Source organism: Zingiber officinale, chromosome 11B, assembly GCF_018446385.1.
Source record: "Zingiber officinale cultivar Zhangliang chromosome 11B, Zo_v1.1, whole genome shotgun sequence".
Lineage (NCBI taxonomy): Eukaryota > Viridiplantae > Streptophyta > Magnoliopsida > Zingiberales > Zingiberaceae > Zingiber > Zingiber officinale.
Window position 1 is genome coordinate 74260045 of NC_056007.1, and position 25007 is coordinate 74285051.

General features: G+C 36.6%; 2 protein-coding genes across 3 annotated transcripts; both read left to right on the top strand.

The window, feature by feature from the left end:
- On the top strand, positions 1–21717 carry LOC122034036. Its single transcript, XM_042593174.1, has 10 exons — positions 1–53; positions 19456–19899; positions 19984–20193; positions 20289–20381; positions 20497–20613; positions 21029–21244; positions 21305–21358; positions 21415–21483; positions 21569–21647; positions 21707–21717. The coding sequence occupies exons 2-10, from the start codon at positions 19792–19794 to the stop codon at positions 21715–21717; spliced, it is 957 nt and encodes a 318-aa protein (XP_042449108.1). The 5' UTR covers positions 1–53; positions 19456–19791.
- Positions 21379–24711, top strand: LOC122034905. 2 transcript variants are annotated; one of them, XM_042594260.1, is made up of 8 exons: positions 21379–21823; positions 21916–22149; positions 22239–22442; positions 22522–22629; positions 22709–22778; positions 22857–22964; positions 23071–23157; positions 24429–24711. In XM_042594260.1, the coding sequence occupies exons 1-7, from the start codon at positions 21819–21821 to the stop codon at positions 23155–23157; spliced, it is 816 nt and encodes a 271-aa protein (XP_042450194.1). In that variant the 5' UTR covers positions 21379–21818; the 3' UTR covers positions 24429–24711. The 2 variants fall into 2 exon arrangements, with proteins under 2 accessions (XP_042450194.1, XP_042450193.1); XM_042594259.1 differs by having other exon boundaries at positions 21381–22149.
- The last annotated feature ends 296 nt before the right edge of the window (positions 24712–25007 follow it).

Consider the following 25007-nt stretch of genomic DNA (forward strand, 5'->3'; position numbering starts at 1 on the left):
ACTTTTCGGGTTTTGGGACCGGGCAGCAGCAGGACATCTCCAAGCTATAGGAGGTATGTTGGTATATTGTTGTCCTACCTTTTTTGTTAGTATACATTGTTCACTATGATTTATGACTGGATTAGCATTATTTACTAGTACCAGTCTGGTTGTTGTAGCATATATTATATGTGATGGGTTAGCCACTGATCTTGATTGACCTTAATAGAGATTGAGGGATTACAGTTTCTAGCGATATTTCATATCATACACCAGTAGTTTTAGTTTCTGTTATTACTAGTTGGTTAGCAGATTGAGTAGCTAGGTAGTGACTAGTAATTTTATATTCTAGATGACCCATCCAGTAGAATACAGATATACTTTAATTAGTTTTCGTCGGTAGATGATTAATGTACTCTGGTTAGATCGGTCAATAGAAAACTGATTTACACATGTTGATTTAGGTAGTCGTGATCGATTTACCTTAGATGCTAGTAGATGACCGATTAGTTTTGTTGATCCGATCAGTAGAGGACAATTATACTCTATTTTTAGAAGTTCGAATCTTTTGATTTTTCGTGCTTAGTTGAATATTATGAGCACATTGGAGTACATGACTGTTACTGACGTGGGAAAAGACTGAATTAGCCGTATATCGTTGTTGGTTTGGTCAGTCTTTAGAGGATTGATTTATCCTATTCCGTGGGTACTTTAAAGTTAGACTGTAAGTACCTTGTAGGATAACTTAGAAGGTGGCGTAGGGTTTGTGTGGTAGATTGGATTTAAAATATGTTGATTATGCATATTTATGTGGTGTGTAGATATGATTATTATGTGTTGTAGGAGTCCTGTGGTAGACTGACCGATTGCATCATTGAGCTTATGCTGATTGTATTATGGAAGGTATCACGGTGATTTATACCTATGATGTGAGTATTTTGGTGTGTACTAATTGAAGGATTATGTCGATCATACATATGTTGTGTGTACACGTGTGTCAGATGTATGTTGGTAGCATCATGATGATTCTACCTATGTTAAATGTAGATTGTTAAATGTCTACATTATGATATTGGATGTTTTTACGCTGTCAACTAATTCTCCCCTTTAGTGGGTGACCGACCCACTAGGAGGGTGATAGAGTTGACTATGGATTTGATTTGCTTACTGGGTGGTTATACCCTAGGCTATCCACAAGTGATCCGTGGTGAGAGATCTCGTGCAATCTCTAGCTAGATAGTTAGGTGCTTTGGGCCCTTATGTATTGTTGTGGTAGGCGTAGCTCCACATGTTATGGATCGTTTGTGGTAGAGCGTAGTTTCCACATATTCTGGATTCCTACATATTGCGGATTATTTGTAGCGGAGCATTGCTCCCATATTTATTGTGGATACATATTTTGGATTATTTGTGGTGGAGCGTTGCTCCAACATATGGAGGATTTCTTGTGGTAGAGCGTTGCTCCCACATATGTGGTATTTCGTGTGATAGATCATTGCTCTCACACTGGAGGTTCTATTCTTTGGTGATTATATATCGTTGGTGATCAGATTCCTGATTTGTTGTTGAGGATCTTATGGTTAGGAATGTCTGTGATACGGACATTATGTGTCTTGGTTTTACCATTAGTGCTTGTGGTGCCCTAGATGTTATCATGGACTCGATGATTGGGGTATCCCTAGAATGTTTGGATCAGTTTCCATTGTCTTTGTTGACGATGTTGTGATTTATTACGGATTTGAGGTGAGTCACGTACATTACCTTTGCATAGGTCTAGAGATGTTTCGACGAGAACATCTATATGTGATGATCAGTAGTGCTTATTTGGATTGTCTTATGTGATGATGATTTGGACACACGGTCACCAGTAGGAGTATACCGTGATTCCACAGGAGATCGAGGTTGTTACCGTTGGGAGTAGACGGAGTCGATATAAGAGGCTCGTAACTTCCTTGGTTTGGCTCGATATTTCCGGAGATACGTTGAGGGTTTCTCACGGATTGCTATGCTACTTACATGCCTGACCAGGAAAGGCGTAAAGTTCACTTGGACTGGGGATTGCAAGACCAGCTTCTAGGAGCTTAGGGTTGCCAACTCGCCAAGCTCTGGTTTTTCTTCGTAAACAGAGCTTAAGGCTAAGGACGCCAACTCGCCAAGCTATCACAACACTTAGGGTTGCCGAGCTAAATTTTAGGGTGTTCAAATTTATTTGATAAGGTAATCAAGCCAAGCCGAGCCGAGTTGAGCTTAAAAAAACCAAAGTTTTGAAATGATTGTTCATGTTTGACTTGACTTTTTTTTATGAGCTTGATCTTGTTTAAAGTTTGGCTTGAGCTTGGTTCATTTAAATGTCATTGAGCTCTCAATTCAAGCTTAGCTTGAGCTCGGTTCGTTTAGATATTATTGAACTCTCAATTTAAAGTTTGTTTGATTATTTGAAACTTTTAGTTATTTAATTGATTATTGAGCTTGATAATTTAAACTTATTTATTTATTTTATTATTTATTTAGTATATTGAAAAAAGTTTATTAATGAATATGATTTGTGAACATTGTTCATGAGCATTAACGAGCTGAATACATATATGATCAAGCTTGTTTGTTTAATTTAACTAGCATTTCAAGCTTGTTTATTTAATTAATCTTGTGTATATTGAACGAACATAAACAAGTTTTTACCAAGCCGAACACCATTCTTGTTCATAAACGCTTGGTTCATTTACAACCCTACCAGCACCATTGCTAGTTCGTCCTTAGGTCAACACGGAAGAGATAAATTACAGGTGGTTACTTCAGCAGTTGAATAGTGCATGGGGATGGCAGACACACGACATCTAGTTAGAATCACTACAAGAAAACAGGGCTTCAGAACAGTTTTTTGAAAGTGAAATAAAATCTATTTTAAATTTTAGTAAATTGTAAAAGGATTTGCTACAGAATTACTAATCCGTTTAACTTTAAAAAATAATATACAAAAAAATTAAAACAGAATTTAAAATAAATTATAAATAAAATTTATAAATAAAATTTTCTAAATATAAATAAATATGGAATAACAACTAAATTAGATACGAAATTTTATCTATTTTTAAATCTGTTTCAAATATTTTAAATAGAAAAAGTAATCCGTTATAATTTCTATAATTATAAAAGAAATTTATTAAGTAATTATAAAAATATTTTATTTTCATTTATTAAACCCTAAACCCCCATTCTATTATTATTTTTTGTGCTTCTCCTAAATCACAGACGACCACGGCTAAGGCACGCCCGACTCTGCCTCCTTTGCACGTGATCTTCGTCGTTCTTTCCACCAAAAAAGCTCAAGTAATCCTCATCTCCTTCTCCAATTCTTCTCTACTCTGCAATGTGTGAGTGGTGTCCTAATCGTGTGACAGCAATCATTTGCATGATCTAATCACACAAGACACCGACCTAATCTCACGGTTGTTGCCGCCTTACTGCCGTCGCAACCTCCTAGTCTCAACCATCTTGGCCTCTGTCGTGGCTATCATATCCTTGTAAGTACCTGACACTTCCCCAAACCCTGAATTTGTGCGTCCTAATCTGACGGAACAAAGCAAATAAGGTTCATATTTTATTTTGATCTGTGATTATCGCGTGTACATCATGCACCTTCATAAATTCCTTGGTCTTTAGTGAAAATGGAAGGAATTTATAATAGTGATAGTGAATTTATGTAGTTTATTGTACTTTTTCTTTTATTTCGTTTGGAGCAAAGTGTACTAAGAGAAATATTGTAGCTTTTGGATAATGTTTTGTTGGTTCCAAATAAATGTAGTTTTCTGGAGTATATATTTAGTTATTTAAATTTAGTTCAGATTGCACCAAGTTGAAAGGTAATATGTGGAAATTCTCTATAGCATGACATTTCTTTTTTATGTAACCTTATACCTATTTAAATAGGTATAAGGTTCTCTACAGCATTATATTTCTTTTTTAATGCCTATTTAAATAGGTATAAGGTTCTCTACAGCATTATATTTCTTTTTTAATGTAACATGTGGCAATATCTCTATAGTATACATTATTTTTTTTATTACATATATTGATTAAATATTTTAACATTGATTTAGGATGTCAAGTAGAGGAAAGGATATTGCTTCCAACAAAAGAAGATCAAGGGGGAGATGACGACAGAGATGACAATCTCTTACGATGTAGGATAAATATATATATTTAATTCATTAATGGAATACAATTTGATCAAACCATTGATTAGTTTATAATAATAATATTACTTTAATGATGATGCATGTAGTCAACATGATACAACACCAGGAGTTTATAACATACAAAATGAAATATAGGTGTGTTAATTTTATCTTGATATTATATTTATTAAATAATTACTTTATATTGTATGTATTTATTTATCATAGGAGGAGGAGGGAAGAAAATTTTCAGATAATAACGCAATCGATGATGTAAGATACAAATATGGTAGTTCATCAGTAGTTCGACAAAGAGGACCTAATCAAGGGTCTTAGATTCCAATAAATATTGATGGATGGACAAAAATAAATGTGGTTATGAATAATTCATATGACATTTTAAATTTAATATGTTTTGATATTTTTTTATTAACTTAGTTTTCTTGCTTTAATATTCTTATTTTTGTTATATCTTTAGATTTGTTGAAAATAAGGTTTCTAGTGAAATACAAATGATATTAAAGGAGCGATTAAAGGTGTTAGAATATTGTAAATATAATAACTAGGGGTATTATTATAATTATGTTGTATATCCTTCTCTATATAAGTCAATAACTCTATGGTATCTAATACACGATTTTCTCTTAACATGGTATCAGAGTTAAACCCTAATTTTCCCGCCGCCACCACCAATTCCTGCCACCATTAGTCATGCTTGGACGGGGACAAATCTCTCCCGATCTCTCTTCTCCCTCTCACGTCGCCCATGACCACAAGCCGCTGCCTCTCCCTCGCGCGTCACCTGCATCTCCCTCTCGCATCGCTCGCAAGCACAAGCGCCAGCAGAGGCATCTCCTTCCCGATCGCGAGCACAGGCTGTCATTGTTCTTCCTTCTGCGTGGAATATCCTTGCGACGCCGCAGCCAACCCTAAATTTTCCAGCGTCGTCACAGCAAACCCTAAATTTTCCAACGCCGTCGCAGCAACCCCTAAATTTTCCAGTGCCGCTGTAAACCCTTAATTCTCTCCGTGCTTGTCTCCAATGTGTTGCGACATCGCCGAAGAGTCGGGCTGCTGCCCTCTTTCATCGAACTGATCAATGGCTACCTCCAGCACTCCAAAGCCGGATATTTCAATCTTTACCAACCAGATCACCACACCACTCTCCTCCGAGCAATGGGATGGTCAGGCTTGTAATTCTAGTGCTGTTGTTGCACACGTTGGTAATTCCTTTGCTGACATATCTCACTCTTCAGGTCCTTGGGTTCTTGATTCTGAGGTCACTGATCATATCACAGGTAATAAATCTCTATTTTCTTCTCTCACTACTTCTGGTTATTTACCAATTGTCACCATACCCAATGGTTCCCAAACTGAGTCCAAGGGTATTGGTATTGTTTATCCTTCTCTGTCTTTTTTCATTCATAATGTTCTTTATATTCCCGGAGCTCCCTTTAATCTATTGTCAATAAGTCAACTTACTCAGTCTCTTGATTGTGTTATTTCTTTTACTAAAACGTCTGTTTCCTTACAGGACCGGAGTACGGGGAGGATGATTGACTTCGGATGTGAGTCTCATGGACTTTATCTGTTTTAACAACCCTCTCTTGTTGGCTCAGCGACGACATCTCCACTTCTTATTCATGCTCAGTTGGGGCATCCATGTATTGATAAGTTGAAACAATTACATCCTAGTCTTTCTCACTTAGAGTCTTTATCTTGTGAGTCGTGTCAGTTGGGTAAGCATGTTCGTAGTTCTTTTTCTGCATGCACTGTGAGTCGGGTTGCATCCCCTTTTGCTTTGGTACATTCTGATGTTTGGGGTCCGAGTCGTGTTTCTTCTAAATTGGGATCACAATATTTTGTTACTTTTATAGATGATTTTTCCTGTTGTACATGGTTATATCTGATGAAGGAACGTTCAGAATTATTTTCTATTTTTTAATCTTTTTTTCATGAAATTAAAACTCAGTTTGGTATTTCTCTTCAAACTTTGCAAAGTGATAATGCTCGTGAGTATATTTCTACTCAGTTTCCTTCCTTCTTGGCATCTCATGGTGTATTGCATCGCACGTCTTACCCTCATATCCCTCAACAGAATGCGGTTGCAGAACTTAAGAATCGTCATTTACTTGAGACCACTCAGACTCTTCTTCTCCATTCTCATGTTCCTCATCAGTTTTGGGATAATATCGTACTTACTGCGTGTTATCTCATTAATCGTATGCCTTCTTCCACTCTCCAGGGTAAAATACCTCATCATATCCTTTACCCACATAATCCGCTTCATCCTTTACCACCTCGGGTCTTTGGTTCTATATGTTTTGCACATGATCTTAATCCTAGCATTGATAAACTCTCTCCTCGGACTCATAAGTGTGTTTTCCTTGGGTACCCAAGGTCTTAGAAAAGGTACAAGAATTATTCCCCTACTCTTCGTCAGTACTTCAACTCTACTGATGTCACATTCTTTGATTCAGTTTCATTTTTTGGACCTCCCACTTCCCAGTTTGAAGTTTCTCCCTCTCCAACTATACCAGTGACTATCTTTTATCCTCCGGAGGCACCTCTATCATCCCCAGCCTCGTCTCCTCCTTTGAGGTTTATCAGCGTCGTCCTCGTCCTGCTTTGCCGCTGACCGACCCTGAGACTACCGTGGACACATCTTTGGAGCCAAGTCCTTCGCCGTTTCCTCCGGCCCCAGCTCCTGACTCTGATATTTCTATTGCATTTCGAAAGGGTATGCGTTCCACTCGTAATCCTTTTTCGCACTATGTTTCTTTGAGTTATCATCGTATTTCTCCTTCCTATTATTCTTGTATTTCTTCCTTGTAGTGTGTTTCTCTTCCTAAGACTGCAAGTGATGTCTTTGCCCATCCAGGATGGAAACAAGCTATGCTCGATGAAATTTGTGCTTTACAGAGTAGTGGGACTTGGGACCTCGTTCCTCTACCACCTGGGAAGTCAGTTGTTGGTTGTCGATGGATGTATACAGTGAAGGTTGGTCCAGACGGGTTGGTTGACAAACTTAAGGTGCGTCTCATCGCTAAAGGCTATACTTAGATCTTCGGATTAGATTATGGGGATACTTTTTCTTCCGTTGCCAAGTTGTCTTTTATACGCCAATTTCTGTCAATTGTTGCGATTCTCCATTGGTCTCTTTATCAGTTGGACATCAAAAATACATTCTTACATGGTGATCTACTCGAGGAAGTCTACATGGAGCAACCTCCGTGTTTTGTTGCTCAGGGGGAGTCTTCTGGTATTGTATGTCACCTGCGAAAATCTTTATATAACCTCAAGTTATCACCCAGAGCATGGTTCGGTAGATTCAGTACTATAATTCAACAGTTTGGCAAGACTCGGAGCAAGGTTGACCATTCTGTCTTTTATCGCCACTCATCTATAGGTTGCATCTATGTAGTGGTTTATGTTGATGATATTGTCATCACAAGTAGTGATCATCTTAGGATTTCACAAGTGAAACAACATCTTTTTAAACATTTCCAAATAAAGGACCTCGGCAGACTCAAATATTTCTTAGGGATAGAAGTAGCACAGTTTAAATAGGGGATCGTCATATCCCAAAGAAAGTATGCAATAGATATTTTAGAAGAAACAGAAATGTTAAACTCAAAGACAATCGATAGCCCTATGGATCCTCATGTCAAGCACCTGCCAAATCAGGGGGAGCCTCTTCTAGATCCTGAACGGTACAGGAGATTAGGAGAGAAACTAAGCTACCTTACTGTTACTCGTCCGGATATCTCATTTGCGGTAAGTGTAGCAAGTCAATTTCTCAACTTTCCATGCAAAGAACATTGGAATGTTATGGCTCGCATTATCTGATATATCATAGGTGCACCAGGAAAGGGTCTTTTGTATGCGGACGAAGGACATACTTGAGTCATAGGGTACTCTGATGCAGATTGGGCAGGATCTCCCACTGATAGAAGGTCCACTTCTGGGTTTTGTATATTTGTTGGAGGTAACCTTGTTTCTTGGAAAAGCAAAAAGCAGAATGTTGTGGCAAGATCCAGTGCAGAGGCAGAGTATCGGGCTATGGCCATTACTAGTCAAGAGCTTATATGGCTAAAACGATTGCTTCAGGAACTCAGGTTTGGGGAGGTTACACAAATGTCACTAATATGTGTCAACCAAGCTGCTATGCATATTGCCTCGAACCCAGTTTTTCATGAGAGGACAAAGCATATTGAAGTTGACTGTCACTTTGTTAGAGAAAAAGTCATATCAGGAGAAATATCTACTAGTTTTGTCAACACACATGATCAACTAGAAGATATATTCACTAAGTCACTGAGAGGTTCTCGAATTGACTACATATGTAACTAGCTAGGTGCATATGATCTATATTCTCCAGCTTGAGGGGGAGTATTAAAATATTGTAAATATAATAACTAGGGGTATTATTGTAATTATGTTGTATATCCTTCTCTATATAAGTTAATAACTCTATGATATTTAATACACGATTTTCTCTTAATAAAAGGAACGTGGAAAACATAGAAAAAGGTGCCTAATGATATTAAAGAGTTACTTTGGTTAAATTTTAAGGTAAGTAAAACATTTTTTGTTTGGAAACTTTTTTTGTTTGGCAAAGTGGAATAATTAATGGGAATATTTACTTTTGGAAAAATTCTTATGTTAATTATACAATAATGTGGTTCTGTTATTAATTTTATTTGCTAATTTCTCCCTAGACTATTGCACTGCACAATATAGTTTCCATAGCTTGCCTGATACTTCTTTACTTTATCTGCTTCAAGTAGCACAAAAAATGGCAAGGGCAATCATTGAAGTAGTTCACAGTATATAATTTACTATAGTCAACCTGCAACAAAAAATGGTTCGTCGTTTAAATCCGATAGACAGGAATTGATTAATTACTAAACTAATGTAATTAATATAGTTCATATTATGGATATCTTGGAATATATGGATATCTTGGACTATATGGAAATCTTGCAATTATTAGGATATCTTGGAATATATGTTGCTTAAATATTAGGATATCTTTTGTATATGTTTCATTATCTTTGTATATGTTTCCTTATCTTTATCTATTTATGATGTATATAAATACATCTTGTATCATTATTCTTAATTAGTGAAAACATAATCTTTTATTACCTCCCTTCATGGTATAAGAGCCTCAGGCCTATGCCACAAACCCTAACTCTATCCACGCCTAGTAGTAGTTGTCATCACTATCGTCATCTCCGTTGACACTGCCTACCCTCTCTCAAAAGCAATTGCTCCTATAGCTACACCTGCGACCACCCCTATCTCCTTCAATGTTGCTACTCATGCGCCCTTGAAGCTGACTTCATCCAACTATCTTTCATGGTGTCCACAGTGCACGACCCTCCTCACTGGTCATGATCTACTTGGCTTTATTGAAGGTTCTCACCCCTGTTCAGACTAACTACATACTGTCGACGGTACTCAGACTCCTAATCTTGCATATCAAGCTTGGATCCGTCAAGATCAACTCATATACTGAATGTTATTATTGGATCTATTTCTCCAACCTTAATTTCATTCATTGCTGCTGCTCGTACATCTTGTGATGCCTGGAACACTCTTGCTCTCACTTATGGTATGCCCTCTTGTGGTCGTATTACACAACTCAAAACACAAATTCGTAATCTAGTTAAAGGCTCTCAATCTATCATTGAATTAATGCAGTTTATCAAATCCAAGTCTGATGAACTGGCGCTCATGAATGCTCCTCTTGACATTGAAGATCTCACCATCAAAATTCTTCATGGTCTTGATGATGACTATAAGGAACTCGCACGTGCCATTCAACCCCGAGACACTGCAATCTCATATGAGGAACTCCATGCGAAGCTCCTCAATCATGAAGCTCATCTTGCTGCTTGTAAAGATACGCAAATCACTCTTCTGGCAACTACTCACCCTGTTTCTCAATCTGTTGCCTCTTCACGCAGACAACCTTATCCACCTATTGCGGCTCATCCACCTAACAGTGCTCGTCCCATTGGTCCGTGGTCCTCTTGACCGTGGCAATAGCCACACTCTCCAACGCAGGGCGTTGGTCAGCATGTCTCACGTCCCTATCTTGGACATTGTCAGTTGTGCAGTCGTCAAGGTCATTCTGCTTGGTGCTGCTCTAATTTTTCGTATCATCCCACTCCTACCCCTATGCCTCCCATTGGCTCATCTCGTGTTGTCTATGGACCGCCTACTTCATCACCCACTGCATACACTATGGCATCACCCTCTTCGTCTGATTGGATCATTGACTCTGGCACCACCCATCATATGAGTTCTGACCTCTCAAATCTCTCTCTACGTGCTCCATATGTTGGTTCTGATGGTGTTGTTGTCGGAGATGGAGTTGGACTTCCAATTACTCACACAGGTTGTCTCTTACCACCCTCTACCCCTTCTTCTTTAAATTTTCCCAATACCCTTTGTGTTCCATCAATTAATAAGAACCTTTTGTCCGTCTCCCAACTCTGTAAAACTAATGATGTTATTATTATTTTCTCTTCCTCTGGTTTTCCAGTGAAGGATCCTCGCACGGGGACTATTCTCCATCAAGGCATACTTAAAGGTGGTGTTTATTCTTGGTTCGCATCCATTTCTTCTTCACCACTAGTGTTTTCTTTTTCTGTCGTTTTTCTTCCTGTTTGGCATAGTCATCTGGGTCACCTGTCTACTCGAGTCTTACATCAATTAGTTGTGTCTAAATCATTGTCTTGCTATGGTTCTTTAGTTCGTCCTTCTTTTTTAATTCTTGTCACTGTAATAAGAGTCATAAATTACCATTTCATGACTCATCGCTCTCTTCGTAATTTCCGCTTGATCTAATATTTTCTAATGTTTGGACTTCTCCGATTCTCTCATGTTATATTTGTTGATCATCACAATAAATATATTTGGTTGTATCCCTTAAAATGCAAATCAGATGTCCTTTCTGTATTATGATGTTTTAAGTCTCTCAATGAGAAACGGTTTAATCATCCTATCCTCACCTTATATACTAATAATGGTGGAGAGTTTCTTGCACTCAAATAATTACTTAATTTGCATGGAATCTCTCACCTGACCACTCCTCTTCATACTCCTAAACACAATGGTTTATCTAAATACTGTAATCGCCATATTATCGAAACTGGTCTTGCGCTTCTTAATCTGGAATATGTACCTACTCAGTTCTAGCCCTTTGCTTTGCCATTTCCGCCTATCTTATTAATTGATTACCTGAACACAATCTTTCCTACAAATCTTCCTTTGAGTGTCTCATTGCCTGCATGTCAAATCTCTCCAAACTTTGCATTTTTGGTTTTCTCTACTATCACTGGCTTCGTCCCTATGCTTCTCATAAACTTGCACACCGTTCTTCACCCTGTGTCTTCCTTAATCACTCTCTTACGCGGAGTGCCTATTTGTGCTATGAGTCCTCTTCTGGAAATTTTTTTGTCTCTCATCATGTGATTTTTTTGAGTCTGAGTTTCCTTATGCCAGTGGTGGTTCTAGTGCAAGACTCTTTCTTGAAGCACTGCGTAGTATGCCTCTGGCGAATTCCCGTGTTGCTGATTCTTCACCTATTTGCTCCTTTAACCCGTGTCTCGTACCACCAGTTTTTCACTAGCCAGCCCTGCTAAATCTCCACCTACTGAACCTCTCCTTGTTGAACCTTTGCCTTCCGTGCCAGCAGCAACAATAGCTCCACCCGCACCTACTCCTCCAGTTCAGCCTTCTCCTAGCACCAACTCCCATCCTATGGTGACACGTTCCAAAAACAATGTCTTCAAGCCTCATCCTCGCTTTGGTCTCACCGCTATCACTAACGCTACTTCGTCTAAACCTACAACACATACTGTGACTCTCAAGGATTCCCGCTGGTGTGCGGCTATGTCTAAGGAGTTCAATGCTCTCCTTCATAATGGAACTTGGGATCTTGTCCCGTCTGATATCTCTCAGAATGTCATTGGTTGTAAGTGGGTGTTTCGGCTAAAGCAAAAGTCTGATGGCTCTGTTGACCACATCTAGTTGCTAAGGGATTTCATTAGTGCCCATGTCTTGACTACACGACACTTTCAGTCCAGTGGCAAATCCCACTACTGTCCGCCTTCGCTTGTCCATTGCTATTTCCAAAGGGTGGTCTCGTCGTCAGATGGATGTGAATAATGCATGTCTTCAAGGTCAGTTGGATGACTGTGTTTATATGGCTCAGTCGCCTGGGTTTGTTGACTCTTATTTTCCATCTTATGTTTGCAAATTGAACAAAACAATTTATGGTCTTAAGCAGGCACCACGCACTTGGTACACCGCGCTTCATCATTTTTAAATTAGTGTCGGTTTCGTGGCCTCTCTTGTTGATACATCGTTATTTATTTTCTGCACAGGAGGTATCACTATGTATCTACTTGTCTTTGTCGATGATCTAATTCTTACAAGGAATAATGCTAATGCCCTTCAGGGATTCATTAATCAGCTGGGTGTTCAGTTCTCTATCAAAGATCTGGGAACTTTATCTTATTTTTTAGGTGTTGATGTTGTTTCCTCTCCAGGGGGCCTTTGTCTCTCTCAGAAGAAATATCTGCTTGATATTCTTACCAAAACCTATATGGCGAACTCGAAACTTGTTCAAATGCCTATGGCCACGTCCACATCTCTGCACCTCTCTGATGGCTCCCCTCCCGCGGACGCTATTTTATATCTCCAAGCAGTTGGTAGTCTGCAATATCTCTCTTTTACTCAACATGATATTGCCCTTACTTTTAATAAACTCTCTCAGTTTATATATGCTCTCTAATCTCTTCACTGAGGGTTGTTAATCGTCTGTTGTGTTATCTTAATGGTCCACGCTCTTATAATCTGATTCTCTGATGACACTCCTCTCTCTCTCTTTGCATGCCTATTGTGATGCAGATTGGGCTGGTGATATTGATGATCGTACGCCCACTAGTGCTTATATTATGTTCCTAGGTTCCAACCTAATTTCCTGGAGCTCCAAAATGCAGGGTTCTATTGCTCGGTTGTCTACTAAGGCTAAATATCATGTCATTGCCTCTACTGCTGCAGAACTACAATGGGTTCGATCTCTTCTTAATGAATTGGGTGTGGACACTGTGGCCTCTGCTGCCTCTATCTATTGCGATAATATTGGAGCTACGTATCTCTATGTAAACCCAGTGTTTCACTCATGCATGAAGAACATTGCTTTGGATTATCATTTTGTTCGTGAACTGGTTCAGAGTGGTAAAGTTCGTGTCTCGTTGTCTGACCAGTTAGCTGATGCGTTGATGAAACCACTTCCTAGTGCTCGAATTTGTCTTGTTTGTTCCAAGATTGGTGTCTCTACGAGCCCACCATCTTGAAGGGGCTCATTATGGATATCTTCGAATATATGGATATCTTGCAATTATTAGGATATCTTGGAATATGTGGAGCATAAATATTAAGATATCTTTTCTATATATTTCCTTATCTTTGTATATGTTTCCTTCATTATTCTTAATTAGTGAAAACATATTCTTTCAATACCTCTCTTCAATTCATAGTACATGAACTAATGATGCATGGGATATTCAAATGGATTGGTAGGTGGCTTGAATTTACTTGAGTTTTCAAAGAATCCTTTTGAATTTTCTACATCGGCAAAATGGCTTCTAGATTTTGTCAGGTTGGCATTTAATCTCTACATACTAACACTGTTGAGAAATTTGAAGAGTACGTAAACTTTTCAGGTTGAAATGAATTTTTATCATGAACATTATAGAGATTCTTTTGTTTTTTTTTGGGTGCTACTATGACTAGCCAATGTTGATTCAATTTAGCCCTCATAGTAATTGTCTTTTTTATTTCCAACACATGCTTATTGTGGTCACTATTACTAGAAAGAATTTTAGTAATTAAGTAATCTAAAATACTGAAAGATTATCTTGATGGGATTTAATATGAATCTTATCCCATGCATGTATTAGTTGCACAATGAGAGTAACTATAAACAAAGAAAAGATTTGGGACGACACTACAACAAATTTGTTAAAAGACAACACTATAAAGACAACGATTTTTGAGGAAACTGTTGTTAATTTGACAAAAGACAACAGTTTTTGACAAAACCGTTGTCTTTTAGCTCTATAGAAAAACAAAAGACAACGGTTTTTGTAAAAACCGTTGTCGTTGAGCGAATTGTTTTATAATCAACAACACATTTTACAACGATTTCCTAAAACCGTTGTTTTTAAGCGCATTTTTTAGAGGAGTACACATTTTACAACGGTTTTTAAACCGTTGTAAACCTAATTCTTTTGTTCCATTGCCCTGGTTTAATGTCTTCCCCTCTCTGAAATATATTTTGGCGCGTGTTTTCCCTCCCTCATCCCGCGATCTCTTCGGGAACCCTAGGCAACTGTGTCTTTCTCCTCTCCTCATCCCGCGATCTCTTCACGCTCCCTCTCCTCACAGAATCTCCTCTTCCCGATCTCCTCACACAATCTTCTCCACTCCTCACACATTTTTGCCTTCCACCCCTTTGCACAAACCCCTCTCCTCAAAACTCCTCTCTGGCTAAACCTCTCTCGCTGAAAGTCTCCGACGAACCCCTCTCCTTGAACCTCTCCTTCGAACTCCTCTCAAACTAATCCTCTTCCGCTGAACATCTGAACAAGCCACCTTCGTTCCCTTTTCAAATGGGGTGAATCCATAGTTACACTGATATAACTCAGGTATGGCTGGAAAAACTCTTTCATCTTTTTAGAAGGGTTTATAGTATTTTTTTTTCATCTTTTTAGAAGGGTTTAGAAAAAGACCATTGTGATGCATTGTTATATGGAGTTTGTAAACAACATACAAAAAGGTTTTTTTTTCCCTACTTTGGTAAAGTATATCATAGTAGTTGTTTCACTTATGTGAATTGAACAAATTATCTTGATACTAATCAATGGAGATGGACCTTGTAAAGTCTCCATGAATGTCTTCAGAATTTTATAGGCAAGTCTGCATTTTCAGTTTCAGGGGCAAATCAGGAACTCATGCGAGTCCCTTGATTTGGTTAGCTGTGGACCATGTGCAGCAACTAAAATAGGGAGACATCTGGTACCTGTAGTGATAATGGAAATTAAAAGCTAAAAGACACAATTTGGAAATCAAAATATATCAGAAACATCATGCTACCAGGAGCAATATTTGAACACAAGTTATTTTTTTTAAAACAAGAGAAGCTCAACTAAAAAGGAGATGAGGGAAACGAATATACTAGCGATGCATTTAAACACGCTACTTCTGGTTTTAGATTTCCCAATTTAAAACAAGAGCTTGCACTACTTCTTGTTCAAGTTTTCCTTAGGTAAGAAGTTGTCCGACAATTAATAAGAAATCACAATACGTTTGATATGATGCCAATAAAGAAGGAAAACATGGTTCCATATAACTTGTCAATCCATACAAGCATGATCTACAACTAGAAGTTTTTTTTGCTAAATCATGTTATCCTGGTCTCTTCTTTACAATTCTTCTAGCTTGTCTCTCTTCAAAGTATACTTCTCTTATCTCTACTACATGCTTAATGTTTAAAATAATTGATTAATAGTTGTCACATTTAATATTAATTTAGCTGTATTTACCTTAATAATTAAATGAAATTTAATATATATATTCCAGCATAATTCACTAGATTAATTTTGTGTTGTTTGTAGCATTGCTAATTTAATGTTATTCTTACAATTGTTTTGAAGGATTTGACTCATTATTAGCTGCTTAGTTGTATGAGTAATGGGTAAAGATTGGATGTCAAAGAATAGGCTATCACATGAATATGAGATTGGGGTAGAGTCTTTCTTGCACTTTGCAACACAAAACGCTATAGATCCGAATGCAATACCTTGCCCATGTGCAAGATGTGGTAATCTAAAGACGAAAGATGTTGACACTATAAGAGCACATTTGTGTTGTAATGGTATGGATTTAACATATCATACATGGATTTGGCATGGGGAAAAATCTAAGATCGGGAACTCAATGAATGATCGAGTAGGCCAAGATAACCACAAATCTTTTGCTGAGGAACCTATTGATATGGTACATGCTGCATATGATAGTTATGCTGAGAATCCAAAACAATTCCATAAGCTACTTGAAGATGCTGAGAAACCTTTATATCCAGGATGTACTAAATTTACAAAGTTATCTTCACTTGTCAAATTATATAACTTAAAGGCAAAATATAGTTGGAGTGATAAAAGTTTCACTGACATACTTAGTTTGATCAGGGAAATGTTTCCAGATAACAATGGATTACCTTTATCTTTGTATGATGCAAAGAAAAGCTTATCTGCATTAGGGATGGATTACGTGAAAATTCATGCTTGCCCTAATGATTGTATCTTATACCGAAAGGAGTATGAGGATTTTACCAGTTGCCCTATTTGCGGGATGTCACGGTGGAAGTTGGGAAAAAAACATACAATAAATGAAGGAGTTCCATCAAAAGTCCTTTGGTACTTCCCACCTATTCCAAGATTTCAAAGATGGTTTAAGAACAAGGAGATATCTAAGGAGTTAACTTGGCATGTTGATAAAAGAATTCATGATGGATACTTGCGTCATCCGGCTGATTCACCCTCTTGGAAATTGGTGGATCACAACTGGCCTGATTTTGCTTCTGAGCCAAGAAATCTAAGATTGGCCATATCAGCAGATGGGATTAATCCCCATAGTACGATGAGTTCTGCATATAGTTGTTGGCCAATTGTTATGATCACTTACAACTTTCCTCCAATGTTATGTATGAAGAGAAAATTTATGATGCTCACTATGATGATTTCTGGTCCCAAACAACCGGGGAATGATATTGATGTCTACTTAGCACCTTTAATTGATGACCTAAAATGCTTATGGGATATAGGTGTTGATACATATGATGCATATCGAGAGGAAAATTTCTTGCTTAGAGCTGTTTTACTATGGACAATCAATGATTTTCCTGCATATGGGAACATGTCAGGTTGTGTTGTGAAAGGATATCATGCATGTCCAATATGCGGTGAAGAAATATATTTAATAAGGTTAAAGCATAGTAAAAAAATGTCATATACTAGCCATAGAAGGTTTCTTCCTAGAAGTCATCCTTATCGAAGGCAAAAGAAAGCATTTAACGGGAATCAATAGTTTAACCTTGCACCAAAACCATTAACTGGCCATGAAGTATTAAAAAGAGTTGAAAGTATTAATTATTGTTTGGGAAAAATGAGTGGGAAGCTTCAGTTAAAGGATGTTGATGAAAAATCATGCTGGAAAAAGAAATCTATATTCTTTGAACTTGAGTATTGGAAACATCTACATGTTCGACATGTTCTTGATGTGATGCACATTGAAAAAAATGTTTGTGAAAGTCTCATTGGTACGTTACTTGACATTCCAGGAAAAACAAAGGATGGAGTAGCAGCAAGACTAGACCTTATGGAGATGAATGTGAGAACTGATTTGGCACCAAAGATGGGGGAGAATAAAACATATTTGCCAGCAGCGTGTTTTACACTAAGTAAGGCTGAGAAAATTTTTTTTTGCAATTCTTTGTTAGGAATAAAGGTCCCAACAGGTTACTCATCAAATGTTAAAAACCTTGTGTCGATGAAGAACTTGAAACTTGTTGGCCTTAAGTCACATGACTATCACACTTTGATGCAACAATTGCTTCCAGTGGCTATCCGTGGTGTCTTGCCTAAACATGTTAGAGATACTATCATTCGGTTGTGTGGATTTTTCAATGTGGTATATAATAAAGTGATAGATGTCTTAAAGTTGGATGATTTGCAAAGAGAGATTGTGATGCTATTGTGTTTACTTGAAAAATATTTTCCCCCATCTTTTTTTGATATTATGATTCATTTAACTGTCCATCTTGTGCGGGAGGTGAAATTATGTGGACCGGTATGGTATAGGCATATGTACCCATTTGAAAGATTCATGAAGATCTTGAAAGGCTATGTGCGAAATCGCAATCGACCTGAAGGATGTATAGCCGAAAGTTATATTGCTGAAGAGGCTGTGGAATTTTGCTCAGACTACTTGTCTAGTGTGCATACAATTGGGATCCCATCAAGGCATCGAAGAGTACAACTCATAAAGCCTCTATCTGGTTCAGTAATTCACTCCCCTAGTCATGATGAGTTGCATCAAGCACATCGTTATGTATTAGAAAATGATGATGATGTTGATCCTTATATCGAGTAATTTCTCTAACTTATTAATACTTTCTTGAACTTTTCTTATATTCAAATGGTTAACTTATCCCTAATCATTTCATCAGGGAGCACATGACATTTTTGAATGCAAAATTTCCTCATAAGGCTAAGTCCAAAAGGTGGCTACAAGATGAGCATAACCGATCATTTATTAACTGGTTACGTGATCGTGTAAGTTTCATAAGTTTTGAAATATAGGTTTTTTCAAAGCTAAGTTCAAATTTTATCACATTGTGAAATATAGGTTGCAAGTGCAGTTTGCCATTCCACTAGTCAAATATCAGAAAGATTGAAGTGGATAGCGCGTGGACCTAGCAATCAAGTGTTAAAGTATTCTAGTTATTTGATTGATGGGGTTACTTATCATACAAAAGAGCGTGATGATATACGAGTTGTTCAAAATTCCAGAGTAAGCTTAATCGCAAAGACAATGCAAGTTGCTAGTTCAAAGGACAAAAATCCAGTTGTCTCAGACATGATTTTTTATGGAGTCATTCAAGAAATATGGGAACTTGATTATCAAAAGTTTCAAGTTCCAATGTTTAAATGTAATTGGGTTGAGAATAATAATGGTATTAAATTTGATGATCTTGGTTTCACGCTGGTAAATCTCAAGAGAATTGGATTCAAATCTGACCCATTTATATTGGCCAGTCAAGCAAAGCAAGTATTTTACATTGAAGATCCTCAAGAGCCTACATGGCATGTTGTACTTGCAACACCTACTAGGGAGAACATTGAATATATAAATGATGATGAGTTGGAAAATGATGTAATCCACTACCAATGTTTTACAAGAGGGTTTCTATCAATGGATGTTGATGGAATAGATGAGAAAGAACCACCATGTAGCCATGAAGATTGTGATGGGACTTGGGTTATCAATAAATAAGTGATGGAACATGTTCCTTTTTTTTTATTATGGTTCTTGTATGAGTAGCATTTTGAATGACATTGATGTATGATGCAAATGGAAAACTACTGTACTTTATTTACCAATGCAGTGCATAGTGTAATTTTATGAATGGCTAACAAGTTGTCAATGCATAATGCAGGAATTGCATCATTGAAGAACTTAACAAGATTCTGGAATTGTATCTCTTCATTGCTTTGTGGAAACTATGACATCTCGTGGAAAAAAGAGTACAAGAAAGGGAATTCAGGAAGATGGAAATATTGTAGGAACCAAAGAAGGTAATATGGCAAATTCTGGAAATTCTGAAAATTCTGGAAATTCTGGTACAGTAATGGAATCTCAAGAGACCGAAACAACAAGAACTTCAAGAGGTCGCACTTGTTTGGATAAGCTGGTTAGGTAAAGGGCCCACGGAATTAGAAAGGATATAAAATTTAATAAATTTGGACAGCCAATAGGAGACTTTGCTAGTGAAATGCAAAGTTATATCGGCATTCTCGCTCGGGAAAAAGTTAGGATAAGTTACAAGTCATGGAAGCAAGTTCCAAGTGGCGTTAAGGATTTAATATGGGAATCAGTTAATGTAAGTTAAATTTCTTTTGAAAATTTTAATTACCTTATATATGTTTATGATCTATTTAATGTAATGGGTTAATATTTTTTATAGTTGAGTTACAATGTTGACCCCAGATGGAAAAAGGGGTGTTTGAATTCGGCAAATAGTAAGTGGCGGCAATATAAAGCTCTCCTCACTCATAAGTTTATTTTTAGCAAGCTTGCTAAACCGGAAGAGTTGAAAGAACCACCAATTGGGTATGGTATTACACGAGATGATTGGAGTGCGTTTGTAATCAGTCGCATGTCGGACGACTTCAAGGTAAGGATTATAATTTGCTATTTTCAATTGAGTTGATCACAAGCCACTGTTTTAGTTTTAAAGCTGGTATATATGAGGAATGTTCAATTAACTAGAAAGTAAGTGATGAGCAAAAGAAGAGAAGAAAGCAGAATGTATACCCACATCGGCTTGCCCGTAAAGGTTATGCTCGTTTTGCTGATGAAATAGTAAGTATTTTTGCTTAATTCGGTAAATATGATCTAGAATCTGCCTATATTTTATTCTTACTAAATCTATTAATGTGATTTATAAAGTTGTATATATTATACATTTTGATTGTAGGGAGATGAATTATGTGATGATGAAGAGATTAATCGAGCGATTATTTGGAAGGAAGGACGGATGAATAAGAAGGGGCAATTTGAAGGCGATGATTTGAAAATGGCAATAGAAAAGATTGTAAGCAAGCTCATTATGCGTCTTTCCTACTAAATCTATTATGCCTTTATGGTTTTTATTATGCCTCTGTCCTTTATTGTCGCAACAATAATATATTGTTACATTTATGTACACTACAGCATTGCAGAAAAAAAAAATCAAAATCTGCATCCAAATCTGCATCTGCTTCTTGATCAAAATCTGCATCTGCATTAAAATCGTTTCATCTGCTTCTGCATCTGCATCTGCATCAAAATCATTTTGTTTTCTTAATAGGGAGTTATTAATTGATGATTTCTGCATCAAAATCGTTTCTTAATAGATGATTTCTGCATCTGCTTTTGTATATCCATATTAGTGTTAGTACTTAATAGGGAGTTATTTACCAGTAATTAATTTTGTACCAGTAATTATTTTGTTTTCTTTTACATGACAGGATGATTATGTGCAACAAAAACGGGAGGGTAAGTTGCACTTAGAAGAGGCAAACACGGATATCCTTTCAAAAGCACTTTCATCTGAGGAGCATTCTGGGCGTGTGAGGGGTGTTGGAGGATATGTCACTCCAACATTCTATTTTAATGTTGGCAGCATAGTGCAGAAACACCTTGTTAATGAGCAGTTTATCCTTCAACAAAAAGAGTTGATGGAGGCAAAGATATTAATCTCACAACAAAATGCACGCATATCAAATTAAGATGAACGCATACAGAAACTTGAAGCAATGTTCAGAAAGGGTGCATGCGACTTAGATACGGATGAAAAGGTAGTTGCTCAGTAAAGTTGCATCCCATGAGTGATGAAAATATCAAAATTGAAAAGTGTGTCCCAAATATTGAAACTTTGGATGATGATGACATGCAAATTTTGAACAATGATGATTTCTTCCAGGTATATATTTAGTTGTCATTATATTACTTAGTATTATTGAAACTATGAGTTGCATCAATTTATAACATGATTACTTATCTTCTAGGGTAAACCGGTTGCATTGACATTGGGTTCTAAGAGCAATATTGTTGCCTATGGTACAATTGTTCATGTCAATGCGGTTGGTAAATTACTTCATGGTGTTCCATTACCTATTAATTGTATGCGTGTCTCCATTGATAAGGCTTTGGATGAATTAGCACAATTGCCATGTCCAATTCCAAATCAATGTGATACAATTGGTGATGCTATTGTAACACATGTGGGATGGCCGTCTAACTTGGTAGTTATGCAAGATGAGGTAAATGTCATATTATATTTATAGTTAAATTGTCCAACAAAGATTAGTGTTGCACCTAACATGTGTACATTTGTAATTTTTAATCCTCAAAGGAAAAGAAGTGTTGTCCAAAGAAATAACCCAATTATTTCATCAAGTGTGCCAAGGTCATTGCATCTGCTGTATTGTTATTGTAACCGTGCTCTAAATGATGAAACAAATATATCAATGATTTGTGAGGAGGGTTTCTTTGACGATCAATATGAAATCCTTGTGCACCTTGAAGATATCATTCCCTTTTATCATTTGGATCCCATAACTGCAAATTGTATAGTAATTTACATGTGGTAAGTCTTCTTATTCTATTTGTTTACCATATAGATTGTATAAACTTTAGTAATTTAGCATTGTAACATTCTTCATTTTGAAATGGTAGGCATCTTTATAAAAAGCTGAAAACATATAACAATGTCCACAAAATCAGATTTGTTAATCCACACATTATCCCATATGTGGCATGTGTGACTCGACTGGACAAAAACAGCAAATTCGAGCAGTTGAATGAAAGAGCTAGTGTTTTGGCAGATAAGCTGAGTCAAGCATCAAGAAATCAACTTGTTTTGGTGCCACATAATGTTGGGTAAGTAAGACTTATAATATCAGTTTTAATTTATTGTTTCGAGAAATATGCATGCAATAATTATGTGATTTGTGCATAGTTATCATTGGATTCTCACTGTCATTGATCCATATAAGGAGACAGTTTATTTGTTGGATTCGCTTAGTCATCGCATTCGTGACGAGGATTGGAAATACGTAGTAGATATGTGAGTACATTTTTAATTTTATTAAGCATTTTTTTAATCAGTAAAACTCTCATATGCCCATTCTTATTGATGTATAAAGGAGCATAAGATTGTTTAATTCAAACAAGGCAAAAAAAGGGAAAAAACATGTTACATGGGAAGTAGTAAAGGTATGCATGTCTACTTATGATTAAATTACAAACAATTAAACATGTATATTAGACATTTACAATTTGTTTTTAACATAGGGCCCTCGCCAACCAGATGCGAAACAGTGTGGTTTTTATGTGATGAGATATATGAGAGATATTATTGAAGAATTGGCAACTATCGAGAGAGATTCACTTCGATCAATAGTAATATTTGACATTCAATTCTCAATCTTCTCAAATATTTGTGTGTTTATCATTTTGCACTTATCATCTTTTGATTATTTTTTACTAATCTAATCTTTGTTCACAGTTCATCAAACCCCAATACTCTAGAGAAGAAATTGATGAAGTGCGTTACGAGTGGGCAGAATGCATACAAGACTATATTTATGACTAGGTATTTAAAATCATACAATGACTTGATCTATTCGGCAAGTATTTGCATATAATGCAAATTACATAATCTGATCCTAACAGATATACCCCTGGAAACATCATGATTATTAAAACTTTAGTGTGTAGGACATCTAGGTAGAACATCTCTATTTTATTATTATTCTTATACTGGAATGCATGAAATGTTTTTCAATATCTTAAGATTTTGAGATGTTCAAACATATATATCATTTGCTGGTAAACACATTTTTGTAGGACTAACACACTTGTCAGATTATGATGAACTGATTAACTTTGAGCATCATGAATTGTTTCCTTTCTTAATGGACAGTTTTCTGAAGACTAGGATTTACACGTAAAGGAGGTGAGCTAGATAAATATTTTGAGCAGTTACCTGATTTATGAACATGATAATACATGTGGAAAATGCAGGAGCAAGACCAATTTAATTAATAGTATTGAGATTCTTGTTTTCTTTGGGAATGAAAATGGTTTCTCAATCAAACAAAATTGAAAATATTTGAAATTTGCAATTTGTTGGACATGATGAATGGTCGGAATGGGTTAAAGTTGGATGGAAATAACTTACACTTTGTTGAGAATCACAATAATCAAGTTCATTCACATAGTTGTTTCGACTTACTTATACCAATTTAGCAATCACTGTATGCAAGATACACAAACTATCTAGACTTACCTAGAGTTGCTCTGATCTGACTGCTTTTTTCTTCCCAATGTATTCTGCCCTCCTTTATTTGTTGTTACTAGCTACAGGGATTGTTGGTATATTCCGTGTAAGGCTTCACCTTGACTTAAGCAGGGTGGTGTTATCATATTAGATTATGTATAGCTCATGTGTACTTGGTATGTGTTGGATTCAACTTCATCTGCTTGCTAGACGTTTTTGCCAATCCTGGTTTCAGTCCTTGTTTTTGCTAATCCTGGTTTCAGTCCTTGTTTTTGCTAATCCTGGTTTCAGTCCTTGTCCACTGCACACTTTTGCTCTATTTCATGCACAAGACGATTTAATTCAATTACCTTATTTATTTAACTTATCTGTTGTACTATTTGTCCAACTTTGTACAATTAGCCTTGAACTAACAAAAGAAATGAATTTGAAGGGTTGGATCGAACAACCATATGAACCAGCTGTTTCATAAACTTTTTTTATTCTCACTTCACTAATGAAATTGTGAAGCGGCAACGTTTCTCGTGCTTATTTGGCCATCCTTTTTTTTTTATGGCTTTAACTATATTTTATTTTCATAACAGGAGAAATTGCTGGGTTTGCAAGCTGGGAATGCAGAAAAAGAACCAGCTGGGAGAAATTGCTAGGTTTGCAAGCTGGGAATGCAGAAAAAGAACCAGGGAGAAATTGCTGGGTTTAATATATAGCTGGGTTTGCAAGGTTGTGGTCTTATAAACTTAATTTTGTGGTTTCATCTTTTGTGGTTGCCATGATATATTGGATACTACTTGTGGTCATGTTTGTTTATAAACTTAAGTGAATGTACACATGTACCGGTTTTTGTTTGAGACAAGATGTATATATAAATTAAAGACAACTAATTGAATGTATATCTGTTGAAAACTATTTTTGTGAATGTATAAATGTTATGTTGTACCTGCAGTTTGTGTGCAATGGCTATGGTTTTAATCGTTGTGAAAAGTACATATATAGACATGCAACTGAATGTACAAAGACAACGATTTTTAACCGTTCTGAAAAGTATTCTAAGACAATGGTTTTAAACTAAAATTTGAAGAAAGACAACATGTGTATATCTTGTTAATAGTATATCAGCTGCGATCAAATTTTTGCAAAACTGGCAATTACAACGGTTTTATACT

Coding starts and splice junctions, on each gene's coding strand:
- LOC122034905 (XM_042594259.1), top strand. CDS start 21,884: ATGTGTACATTTGTAATTTTTAATCCTCAAAGGAAAAGAAGTGTTGTC. Junction 22,150..22,238: donor TGTATAGTAATTTACATGTG/GTAAGTCTTCTT, acceptor TTGAAATGGTAG/GCATCTTTATAAAAAGCTGA. Junction 22,443..22,521: donor TTGGTGCCACATAATGTTGG/GTAAGTAAGACT, acceptor ATTTGTGCATAG/TTATCATTGGATTCTCACTG.
- LOC122034036 (XM_042593174.1), top strand. CDS start 19,792: ATGCAAAGTTATATCGGCATTCTCGCTCGGGAAAAAGTTAGGATAAGT. Junction 19,900..19,983: donor TAATATGGGAATCAGTTAAT/GTAAGTTAAATT, acceptor TATTTTTTATAG/TTGAGTTACAATGTTGACCC. Junction 20,382..20,496: donor CTCGTTTTGCTGATGAAATA/GTAAGTATTTTT, acceptor TTTTGATTGTAG/GGAGATGAATTATGTGATGA.